General features: G+C 44.6%; 1 protein-coding gene, 1 non-coding gene and 1 pseudogene across 2 annotated transcripts; 1 reads left to right on the top strand and 2 right to left on the bottom strand.

Annotated features, from left to right (window-relative positions):
* Nucleotides 1-681: 681 nt before the first annotated feature.
* On the bottom strand, nt 682-2,624 carry LOC103644403 (translation initiation factor IF-2-like; annotated as a pseudogene).
* Nucleotides 2,625-3,093: 469 nt separating this feature from the next.
* Nucleotides 3,094-3,196, top strand: LOC111590676 (U6 spliceosomal RNA). The gene has a single exon (XR_004855718.1). It is a non-coding gene; the product is annotated as a U6 spliceosomal RNA (small nuclear RNA).
* A 1,958-nt stretch (nt 3,197-5,154) lies between these two features.
* Nucleotides 5,155-11,725, bottom strand: LOC103631596 (bromodomain-containing protein 4). The gene is made up of 9 exons (XM_008652471.4): nt 10,572-11,725; nt 9,906-9,954; nt 9,728-9,812; nt 9,585-9,630; nt 9,404-9,502; nt 7,775-7,843; nt 6,930-7,239; nt 6,708-6,835; nt 5,155-6,514 (listed from the first exon to the last, which is right to left on the bottom strand). The coding sequence occupies exons 1-9, from the start codon at nt 10,839-10,841 to the stop codon at nt 5,672-5,674; spliced, it is 1,899 nt and encodes a 632-aa protein (XP_008650693.1). The 5' UTR covers nt 10,842-11,725; the 3' UTR covers nt 5,155-5,671.
* Nucleotides 11,726-12,774: the final 1,049 nt, after the last annotated feature.

Below are 12,774 nucleotides of genomic sequence, written 5' to 3'. Positions count from 1 at the left end.
TCAAAGAGTGACGTTGTAGTTGAATGTTATGAAACTTAGGGAGAGACGTGTCCATTTGTGAAGCACCTATTATTACACTTTTGCAAAACCTCATGGTCTTTTTATCTCAAGCAACTAGGTCCAAATTATGACTCCCCGCCAAGTTTCACTATTTTTTGACAATATTTGGTATTTATTTATTTATTTTCGGTCCTAAAAGTCATTTAAACCATATAAACCAATAAATAATAAAAAAGGTGGATTCTTTACATGAAGTAAGTCATAAATGATTAGATGAACTAATGGTTCACTTTTGACAATATTTGGTATTTATTTATTTAATTTTGGGCCTAAAAGGAATTTGGATGTGTAAGGTTATGTAATACCGTTTGCATATGATACTCGAACATCTAACTTGTCTACTTGGTCACTGTGATATGGCTCTGGTTCGCAGTGCAGCGGGGCAGGTTCGAGCCCGGCGCCTGCACCTTTTTTTGTTTTTCAACTTTTTTCCCAGCCCGGCGCAAGCAGCCAGGACGCCGAGTATGCACCAGGGTTGCCGTTTGCTATAACTTGTCTACTTGCTACGCTGAATCTGACATGTTCTTCTGGCCCAATTGCTATAATAAGTTTAACCAAATTTATATAGTAAAACAATAACATTTATGATACCTTCCCAAATAAATATTATTGGATTCTTCATTAGTTAGCTATTTGATGTCATAGTTCATCCATAGTGCTTACAACTTACTTCATCCATAGTTCATCCATAGTGCATAGAGCTTACAAATTTCTAGTGCTTACCACCTTGGTTCATAATAAAAAGTAAAACAACAAATATCATAAAAGCACAAATGACTAAAATGTAAATAATTTTGTTGAGGTTGCCATTTATCTTCATCAATTCAATTGCTAGAATGTCCAACTTCACAGACACATCTCCTTTATCTGCACCACATAACTCTGCTCCACAATTATTCACCATCAATTGCGTAGCACCTTGTTCTTGCTCAAAACTGGACCGTGTCTGTTTAGTCATACCACTCAAGCGCAACCATTCGATGTACTCATCCATCCACATAAAAAAGTTGCACTTCTTAAGGATCTAATATAACAACACAAAAACCACAGAATTAATCTAAAATCACATGACATAAAGGATGGATGATAAACTACGTAAACAAACAAGGGAAATGATCATGAACCTTGCCGGGTTGTGATTTGCTTTCGCACTTTACGAATTCTCTGCCGTAGTTGCCGTTTTCTGATTTTTTCGTCCTGAGCCTAACCAATGGCTCTGACCGGGTGCAATCAGGACACTGGACGAGAGGGACATGGTCGAAGCTGGGAAAACCTTGCAATCTGTTGGATGAGCTCGCACGCGACATTCTCTATGGATGCTCACACTAGGAGCCGACCGACGTTTGGGGCTTACTGGAGGATGCTGCCTGTCTGTGCGAGATTTTTTTCAATCAAAACACGATATATTTCAGATCCACCGGGAGTAAACCCGAGATATAAATTCATTTTTTTCATGATTAAAAGCTTCAATGGTAAAACTGCTAGCTGCTTGCGCCTACTCTGCTAGCTGCTTGCAAGTTAAATGGGGATGCAAAAATTGGTCTGTCAGATTTTCGTGTAGGCAAAATGCGGTCTTTGTACTAATAGCTGTTTTGGAGATTTAAATTTGAATTTGAGGACCCGAAGTTATGGTTAAGCTACCTCTCGAGAAGCTCGCCGGAGAAGCGCTCGCTCCGCGTCGAGCTCGCTTGCGGCTGGCTGCTCCCGGCCGTGCCCACCCCCGCGTCGAGCTCGCCCGCGTAGAAGCTGCCCGCCGGAGCACACCGCGGCGGCCGAGATCCGCCCGCCGAAGCGCCCGCGTAGAAGCCGTCAGCCGGAGCACACCGCGGCGGCCGAGATCCGCCAGCCGGAGCACACCGCGGCGGCCGAGATCCGCCCGCGTAGAAGCCGCCCGCCGGAGCACACGCGCAGGCCGAGATCCGCCCGCCGGAGCGCCCGCGGAGGCCGAGATCCGCCTGCCGTGCGGCCCGGGCGAACGGCTCCTGCGGCTGCGGGGCGCGCCGTCGAGCGCCGGGACCTGCCCGCGCACGGCAAGGATCTGCCCGCGCACGTCTGCGACCCGCGCCGTGCCGCGCCTGGACACCCTTGAACGCCGGTGATGGCCGCCTGGACACCCTTGCCGTGCCGCGCGCCGGAGAAGGGCACGTCGAGGAGCTCGCCGGGGACTCGCCGTCGAGGAGCTCGTCGAGGAGCTCGCCGGGGCGCGCCGTCGAGGAGCTCGCCGGCTGAGTGGTGGAGGGCGATGGATGGGCCGCTGCCAGGGAACCTGGGAGCGTGCGTTTCAATTTGGGAAGAGAAGCAGGGGAAAGGGGAAAGGGGAGCGGGTCCCACTTGTAAGGTGTCGGGTCCACCTGTAAGAGCCTTTGACGGGAGAATATAGCGCCGTGAGGTGATTTCTGAGCAAAGTGTGGAGGTGGGAGAGGAAAACTGATTAGAGAATTTGGGCGGGGGTAGATTTGAGCAGCGCGTCCAGACTAGTGGGCGAAATGTAAATGTCCCTTATAAAATGGCAAGAGTCGTTGGGCTTGCGCCCTCACACATGCATACATGGAGCACTCACTCATGGTTCACGAGTCACGAGTGCCGTATTGTATTTTTGTTTCTTGGCAAAAAAAATATATGCCACGTCTCAAGAGAGGAAAAGAAGAGGTGATTACTGTACCTATTCGTCTTTGTATCGGAATATAAATTTATCACTATTTTATGATAAAGTAAATCTGTTTCCCTGTAGAGTTAATTAATTAATGTAAGTATAAGCGTAATTTATAGGGCACTAGTAGGACTGTCGACTGTGCGCTCGGCCCGGATAATGCGTCAAAAGCGAAGACGTGCACGTGGGATGGGAAAACACGAAGCGTGGTCTGCTTTTTCGCATGATATCTGGGCCGCACCAAAGAATCCAGCCCACGCGGCGTGGCGCCGTCGTTACGGCTTGCGGGGGAAGGAAACGAGGGACGAACCGAGATTTAGCACCAGACCGGCCAGCGAGCATTGCAGACACCGGCTTATAAGTTCAGCTGCGACTACCACTCCGTCTCTTCGGAGACATCCGATAAAATTGGAACGATACAGAGAAGATTAGCATGGCCCCTGCGCAAGGATGACACGCACAAATCGAGAAATGGTCCAAATTTTTTTGAGTTTTTACGCACTGATCCCTGGCCGTCCAAATTTTGTTTGAGATTTTACGCATTGATCCCTGGCCGCGTTAGCCTTACGTGGATGCGGTATGCCCCTTCTGGCTTGTGCTGTCTTTAAAAAACTTCTTGCGCATTCATATACCACCCCCATGTCGCATTTTTTTTCTTGCAGATATGCCCTTGACCCCTCTTTTTTTTGTGGCGCAGCCCCCTGGAGTGCTTGTTTCCCCTTGCACATATGTTATCTTAACCCTTTTTCTTTAGGCCTTGTGTTTGCATATAGCTGCACTCATCGTGATCTCCCCATCTAAAACCAAGATTCTAGGTTATTGTTAACCTCACTTTAAGGCAAATGCATCCTGAATGACTTTCTTGTTGTCCTCTAAACAGGTATTTTATTCGTTTTTTATTATAAAAAAATCAACCTCGATGATTTTTCTCGTGGTCCTTGCACAGTAGTTCTTTAACTAGCACCCATAAAAATCTCTATTAAAGCATCGAATCCTGTGGTTGGGATACTTAAAAAACATGCTGCGTTTTTTCAAGATCATTTACGCATAGAACTTTAGTCTGGCCAGAGTTTTGTAACAAAATCTACGCTCTCCCCAGAATTCTCTCAAAACTCAGTTTTCTTTACATGGTTCTGCTCGAAATCTTGTTTTCAATCCACCCATTTTTTTTCTTTTGGTCTACGGTCTACCAAGCCAGAGCTGTTTTATTTACTAGCAAAGGGTACTGGGTTTGACCCATGTGGAAGCGAATATTCCAGAATTTAACGGCATTGTGCTCACATCTCATATGCGTTAAGTTGCCTTCTGCTCATGTAGAGCAGTGAGGCTTTTTTAAGTAGCTTGTCACAGTCACAACAACCTGGTATTCCTCGACATGGTACTGGTATTGACCTGCATAACTAGTGGTGGAGAGAAAGAGATACTAAGCACAAAGCGTATAAATAGATGTACACTCGTCAGTTTCATACGCCTCAAGGCTATCCCTATGAACAAATTTTACGTACACAACATCAGAAAAAGTGTGGTGACTCATGCCTTCTCAATTAGTAATTTTTAAGATCCCTTGTGATGGGAGATATCAGACATGCATTCCTGTAGAAAGGCGAGGGAGCCTGACAAGCTTACTGGTGGGAAATGCCTAATCAAATGTCCGATGACATGCAAGCCCAAGGGAAACCAAAGGTGATTTGGACATCTTATTAGGTCTTGTTTGGCAAAGCTCAGAGAGCTGGTTCTCTGTTGGATCCAGCAGCAGGTCTGTCAAGTAGTTTTTTCAGAGAGAAGTGACTCTCTGCTGATTTTACGAAACGATTCTATAAAATAAAGTAAAAGATTAAGAGCTGAAACGGGTAATTTCTCTTGGTTCTGTAAAGTTATTCTTCATCGTGATTTTAAAGGTCTATGCTAAAGAATCCAAGAGAACCCACTTTCACCTACGGAATCACCTCTCTCATAGAATCAGGTTAAATACAGAATCAAATAAAACTCTACCAAACAGACCATTACACATGCTTAGAACGTTTCGTTTGCCAAGGGCTTTAATTGTGACAATGACGGAGCTTAATTGATGGGGTTGAAGTTGAAAAAAAAAACAAAGAGCGAACTTGATCGGATCTGGAGTAGACTGTGAGAAGATAAATAGGTATCTGTCTCATGCTTCGATTGGGATGCAAGCGGATAAGCGCGCAAACCAGCATAAAGGCTATCACACTCTCTATCTCATTCTTTATTTTAAACTCCACTCTATAAACAGTACATCTATAATGTAAATCAGTAAATCAGTGTCTTATTCTTTATTTTAAACTTCACTCTATAAACAGTACATCTATAATGTAAATCAGTAAATCAGTGTACACCCATATGGGCGCCCTTGCTGGTGACTAATTTCCGAGGCGAAGAAGAATCACAGCGAGTAGAAGGCTCAAGAGCATGACCTACATATATATGCCAATCACCAGCATCCAACGTATCCAGTGGACAGAGTGAGCCCAAAAGGCACAAGAAATCAAAACAACAGCAACATGTCGCCAATCGGCCGTTCGAACATTTCAAAAGGCACAATTATTCACTGCCTTTTTCGCCTGTATACTTCCTCCTATAAATGTTACAAATTGGACAACAGGCGGCCGCCTCATCCGAAACACTGTCATCTCCAATAAGATTAGAACCTGTACAGAAGCTACCCTACCCTTTTACAACAACTCACTGGGGGTCAAATGATTAAAATGGGGGGCCTACATGGTGTTCCGCCGCCGCCTCATGCAACAGCTGCTTTGCGTTATTATTCTCTGACAACAATCCAACCATCTGTTACCTCTTCAACCGCTTGGCAAGCTACAAATGTCTATCAGCGTGCCGGAAGCTTGAGAATTAGGCCCGGAGGAGCAGTGCTCGAGGAGCTCATGCCTCTGTCACAGATCACAGTACTAAACCAAACTATGTCAATGCCTACTACCGCGCTCATAGCTGCAAAGCCAGATCAGGGTGCTTCGGATTTGTCAGCTTTCCCCTAGGCGAGGAACCTGATGACTGGGCTCTGGAATTCAAGCCTGGGTGAGCAGAGCTATTTTCGGTCGCGGTCTTTGGATCCTGGCCTGCGCTTTGCACGGGGTTCACAGTTGCCTTTCCAACATCTCCGTTCTGTCCTGCTGTTTTAAGACTATCAGCAGTTACTGGGTGCCTATGGATATAGCCATTGACTTTGCCATTCATGCCAGAAAACATCCCAAGCACTTGGGCGTGCGTCATATGAATGCCTGATCCAAATAACCCTTGCCCCGCGTACTGACTCATGGCGTTTGACATAGCAGTAAAGCCATTGATGTTAGAGTGGATTTCTCGACTGTGGCTGTGTTGCTGCATTGGAGGCGCTGCTGATCCCGTATTGTCCGTACCACCACATGACTCGGTAACTCCGTTCTCAAGCTTGGTTACTTTACTGGAAATGTCAGAGCTCTTATCAAAGCTTGTTGATGTAGAAGCCACTGTTTGAGTTCTAGTTAAATGCTCCTCACCAGTAACATCCCCATTAGAAGACGGTCCAGACTTGTGATCGAGTACATCATTCTTGGATGGCATATTGGGTGGAGCAGTGGGCTCAGAGGAGGGATTAGTCGATGCTGCAGGAGCCCACTGAGAGTTTTGAGGTGGTTCACCATCTACAACCCATCCTGGGCCGAAACTTGTCCCAGGGGGGAGTGCCCTTCTGATACGATTTGCTGCCACATCCCAGCCAACTGGGCCCAATTTTGATGCAAATCGTGCCAAGCTCCTAGCATATGCATGTGGCTGCTGAACCCCTACCTGGTTCAGACAATAAGAAACAAAAAAAAAAGAACAAGAAATATTAGCACAGCAAGTTCCAGCAAGGATAGATTGAAATACGACGGTGGTTGCAATGATCAACTATAGTTAAGTTGGTAGGTTTTACAAGTCAGCCAAAAATTGAAATCTGTAGCTCTTGACCACAAACTGTATCTGATCGGAGTATGCTTACTGGCACCAGTAGTTTCCTCTCATCATCCAGGGCAGCAAACAGAGAGCTATTACGTGAATAGTGCTGATCATATGTACTCCTGCGGTCGTCATCTAGACTAACAGGTTTCTTTCCCCACTTCGATGAACCTAGAAAAGTAGAAGATAAAGTCACGTGTGTAAATCAAAATTCTAGCACTTGTGCAGAACATATGATCAGTTACCAGTAGAAGCAGAAACTAACCAGAATAATCACCAATTTTATCTGTTCTTTTTGCACTAAAAGAACCAAACGTATCGTGAAAACTGGACAGATCTTTCATTGGGGTATTTGTATTTCGAGTTCTGTCTCCAGTTGACCTTTTTCTGAATGTATCGACATTGTCTTCAGGTTTATTTGCTTTCACATTAGATAGGTCTGGTGACACATCACCCTCTGTCTTGGGATTCTTCGGTGGCCTACCCCTTCGAGCTGGTGGTTTGGGTTCCTCTTCATCACTGGGTTGCCTCAGGTTCTCAAAATCCTTTTTGGCAAGAGCTTCAATAGACCGTGCCTAGGGACATTATTGAATACTTTATGTGAGTAGAAGGCTAGACAGTAAGAAGACAGTATTGGCAACTTGTCCACAATGCAGAAAATGTTCAGAAAACAGGATCTGGGCTAACTATGTGCAGATACATTCAGTATAGTTTGCACAGAAACAACATATGAATGTCTTCTGTGATGGTATAATATCTTGCTAGATTTTGAGACAAGCTCAGGAAAAAACAAATTGAGGTTCAGTTTGTGCATTAACTTTCAAATAAATCAGGTAGCCCTTCAATATCCAAGAACTAATTGCACTAGCAATCAGTTGAACACGTTGTGTTTAGCTTATAACATACATGAAGTTCAGAGACAGATAAATATAATAAGGAAATAAAAATAAAAGGTGCTTTTTGGAAAAATATCCCACAAAGCTGAACAAGAGACAAGCAACCAGAAAACAAACATGGTCCAGGTGATACATGTGCATGCAATATCTGACAAGATGGATTATATAATCTAATAACAAACAGCAGATGTACTTCAAATTAGTACAAAAATACCTGTCGGAAGTAGATTGTATCAGCTGAATTGTAAGACATGGCATTTGATGTGAGTAGAAACACATCATCCTGCAAAAGCAGACAAACATAAGATATCAAGAGAAGATCTGCAGTAATGAAACACAACACTTCATTATGATTTGCTAGAAAGGTTGCACCCAAATAATCTTGGGTATAATATAATCTGTATAAGAAAAAAATACCCAGAGTTGCTGTGCAAAATTAAACATATCAATTTTTAAAATACAAGGCAAGACCCAGCACACTTGATATCCCCCCAAAAAAATCACAACGAACATTATATTATATTTATATATTTTATATCAAGATAGAATTCAACAAAGCCATACAGCATTCAGTGCAACCCTGTGTCAGTTGAAGTTGATCAAGCTGGGAGTTACAAAGAGCAAATAATTCCATATGCATTTAAGCCCACATATAAGTAACATATATGAAAATGAAATTAAAAACATGCAAGGAGTACAGTGCCACTGTGAATCAGAAAAGCTCTTCAGTTACTGATAGTTTTTTTTAAAAAAGGATGCTTGTTATTAATGGAACCGGTGTGAATAGGTATGGTAATCAATTCAGGGGTTATTGTTTATAATAATTTGGACAAATTATTCCAGTGAAACTTCAGTCCTACCAGTCTAAGCAGCCTATCTGCATATGTTGCAAGAAAAAAAACATTGAGCACTGAGTACAGCTCCCAACCATGTATGTCAAGTCAATTATTAACCAATAACTATTATCATCAGGCAGTATAAGCTGGAGTTTGATAAATTAATACTCTTTTGGATTTGGAATAGGTCCAAAAACTCCAAATCTTGAAGTTCAATGGAATTCTTTTCTCTAAGCAATGGTGCAAGCAATCATTAAATCACTAACCCAGGAAGTCTCTGCAAGTCTACATCCCATTCCAAGAGGTACATTTCATTAAGGACATTAACTCATATGGTATGAGCCCACTTTGGTCCCCGGTAAAAACAGAAAGAAATAGAGGAAGTAAACATATAGTGATACTGGAGCAGACCCAAGTAACGTTGAGTGAAGGCACAATTTGCCACTCAAAAATTGCAAGTAGTGCTACATGCCAATTTTTCACTATGAGTGCCCCCACACAAATGGATCACAAGGCCCTCACACACAACCAAATATAAGGCTAACTTGATAATCATATTTAGTGTGTTTCTTGTCATTTTTTACCTAGGTCCACCCCTGTAGAGACGTATTGCATCTCACGTTGATCAAGAATTTCTGTCAGGTGCTGAGGTGCATCCAAGTTCAGAAAGCAAAAACTCACATGTTCTATTAACAGTACCAACAAGCAGTATCAAGTTCCCAGGATGGAAGTTAAGAAAGCTAGACAGGTAAAACAATATTATGCACTAGTTCATTATACACAGGATTGATTTGAAAAAGGCAAAGGTATATTATGGTTGTAAGAAGAAAACAGTAGGCTCAAAGGTTATACGAGTGAAGTGGACAAGGAAACATGAAAGCAAAGAAGGTGGTAGAAAACTTTCAGTTAAGCCAAAGGATCAAATGAAAGCGGGTATATAACACAAAAAAGAAACACCAACACAGCCAACAACAAAAGAACTGGCAAAAGAAAATCAAACAGCATACCTCAAACTGCTCCAACTTAGAATACGAGTCATTCAACAGCTTCTCACGGATTGTTGAGAAGTCCATTGGATGGTCAATAATGTCAAAGTAATCTGGAAGCTGCAGGTACACATAAAAACACCAGCCTTAGCATCCGAGTTCCCATCTGAAAACAAGACAGAACCTGAGCTCCACTACTCACCTCCTCTGCATCGACAGGCTCCGAGAAAACTCCATAAGTATCCTTCCTGAGAGCAGTGCAAGGAATACAGGTAAGTAAGCACATGGAACCGAACCAATCGTTATTGGACGAGAATTACATCAGGATGGGGCCAGGGCACTCACTTCTGGAGCCTATCGAGGATGAAGAGTAGCAACTTTTTGTCTGGGAGGGGAGTCCCCGTGGGCCCACCATCCGACGCAGCGTCCTCTGCTCCCACGAGCGCAAGTAACGTTAATCAACGAAAAATTCAAATCGCTGAACCACTTCAACGCTAATGCTTTGGTTCCCTCCAAGTCTTACCTTTCCCCGTCGCTTTCGCTGCATCCTTCTTCCCCTCCCCCTGCTCCTCCTGCAGCATCAAAGAAGCGAAACAACGGCAATCAGAACAGGAATCCACCACAATAAACACATTCTTTTATGCTTGTAAGGGCGCCAGCGGTCGCATCATGCAGTGGGAATTGCAGGGAAATTAGTGTTGCAGCAAGTTCCGCAGCAGTCGGCACTGAAAACGGCGACCTTTTTCTGTCGCGCGCCGTCCGGACAATGCTTACACCTCCATCAGTAGGAGAAAAAGGTCAAATCCGCCAAAACGTGTCAGATCCGCCCACTATTCCTTCCGAGGTAAGGATTAAAGCGCTAGCCAGTGAGGAGGGTCAAGATCCCTAGGCCGGCCGGACTCGAGGGGCGCCAAAAGGAATTCCAAACCCACCTAAAAAAAAGCAACCGCCCTCCCAGAGCTAAAAATCCGCAGATACCACCATCAGAACACCACTGATCCCCGCTAGATTCCCCGCCACAGAGGCGAGCCGTACCACAACCCCCACCACCCACAATAAAAATCCCGAACCGCAGATCCAACCACTACATCTCAGCATCGCCGCGTGTCCCGCGGCCAAAACCCCCTCGGGGAGGTCCCCAGAGCCCGCAATTTTCGAAAATTTGGCGCGAGATAGGGAGGGCCCCGACCTTGACGACGCCGGAGAGGACGCTCTTGAGGCGCTTCTGCCGCCGCCGCCCGCTCCCGGTCCCGTCCTCATCGTCGTCGGAGGGATTGGGGTCCCGGCGGGTGGGCGAGGCGGCGGGGCTAGGGTTTTGGGCCTGCAGGCGGAGGCTGCGGCGCTGGAGGTCGAGGAGGGACGGGCGGCCCTTCTTCTTGCGCCGCCGCTGCGGGGATGGCGTTTCTGCGGGGGGCGGCGGCGGAGAAGGAGGGGCCGGAGGCTTGCGGGTCTTCGCCATCGGAGGCCGGCAGGAGGCGGCGGCGGCGGCGAGGCAGGTACGGGGGACGAGGTGGTGCTGGTGGTGTGATGGCCTGGGAACGGGTCGAGGTGCGTGTGGCTTTGCGTGCGTTTGGTATTTTTTTCCCCTGGGGTCTTTCGGTTTGCGTCGGTCTGCTCGGCTGTTTTGGGGCCCAGTATGTCATGACATGCGGGTCCGGTCTGTATAGGGCCCCACATGGAAACGAGAGGGGGATAAAGCTCCCCGCGTTGTTGCGAGTCGGATCGGCCGGCCGCGGGCGCGTTTGGTGGGGTGGGACCGGGCGCGTTTGTGCCGTGGCCGGACCCGATTGGTGGGTGCCCCAGGGTCGTGTGGGTGGTTGTTTTTTTCGTTGGAATAGAAGGCAGTGCGACCCACCTGTCAGTGCGATGAGGAGTTTGGTCTCGTTTTATATCTCCCGCAACTCTTTACGTCGCAGTCACTGTTCCGTTTATTGCCATCTTCCAAGCAACCACTCTTCCCTTCTTCTTGGCGAAGTCCATGGTTTTTATCTACTTTTCATTTTTTATACCCCATTTACATGTGTGTACGAAGGAGCAATTACCGTTTGTATTTTTTACTTCACAAAAGAGGAGCAAATAGGTAATGGTGGACTACAAGATGGATAAACAACAAAGCTCTTGAATTGGTTGAGATAGTCCACGTCCTTAACTTCTGATCATCTAGCTTTAGATTGCACCACGGCCTCCATTTCTTCTAAACATCTAATAGCTTTTGTAACCTAAAGGGTGAGCAACACTTGGTTCGATTCTAAAGTGACTCTTGCAGAATTGCATGCAGGGGCTAGATAAAAGTAGCTCATTTATAGTGTGCCATTTACAGTGCATTGAAAATGATAGCTCATTTATTTGTGAGATCTCAGTGACGTTTATTAGCAAAGGGTGGGTAGATAAAATAAGAAAATAAACAAAATATTCAAGGATGAAAAAATGTGCATAGAAAGTGTGCCATGGCTAAGACATAAGGTTGTCTTCAATAGCTTACTCATCTTATCTTTCATCACTTCTAGTATTTTAAATTTCACTATGTTAACAGAATGATTTATAGTGCAAAATAATATTTTTCAACGATCATATGCACGATCTGTTGGAGACAATCTATGGATGATTGAGCGAATCGGCCATTACAAAACTCTAAGACCTAGGACTAATTATCCTGAACACTTTTATGGCATATTTGTTTAACATATAAACAGTTTTGCTTGCTGCAATATGCATTTCTAAACGTTCAGATGTATGGAGCTGTGCTGCATGGCTGATGGGCAATCTGTTTTACATGCCAAAGAAATAAACCCTTAGAGCTTGTTTGATTAGAAGGGGATTGGAGGGGGTGAGAGAAAATGAACTAATTTTCTTGTCAATTCCCTTCAATCATCTTTTAGCCAAACAACCCTTAATACAGTTGATTTCTAGTTTCTTTAGGACTACTCTACTCCAATTTTTTATGCATTCCATGGTTCCCAGCCAAACAATTATAGCTCTACAAACTCTAATCGAAACAGAATGGTGGAGTTGAGATAGCACCTGAAGAGATGCTCCATAAACTCTTGTTTTTTAGAGTTGCACCATAATGTCTATAGGAGAGAGTTTGTGGAGCAGTTTCAAACAAGTCCAGATAACTCAGAAGAGAGTAATTCATTTTTCTTAATTTCCATATCTAGAGATTTTTCAGCATTAACACACTTATCATGTTCTTCTTATAGAATATCTTCTTTTTTCTCTAGCAATCTATCATTCTCATTAAGGCATCAATTAATTAATTAATTTTATCAACTTTGGGTATGTTTGGTTGGATGTATAATGAAGGATGGAAGGGGACGGCCACAGTTTCTATAGTTTTTGGATGTGAGTCAAGTGGGGGCGAGATAAACACCAGAGTAATTTTTTGGTGGTGG

This window comes from Zea mays, chromosome 1, assembly GCF_902167145.1.
Source record: "Zea mays cultivar B73 chromosome 1, Zm-B73-REFERENCE-NAM-5.0, whole genome shotgun sequence".
In the NCBI taxonomy this organism is placed as follows: domain Eukaryota; kingdom Viridiplantae; phylum Streptophyta; class Magnoliopsida; order Poales; family Poaceae; genus Zea; species Zea mays.
Note: the sequence above shows the minus strand (reverse complement) of the source record. Positions and strands in the feature narration are given on the sequence as shown.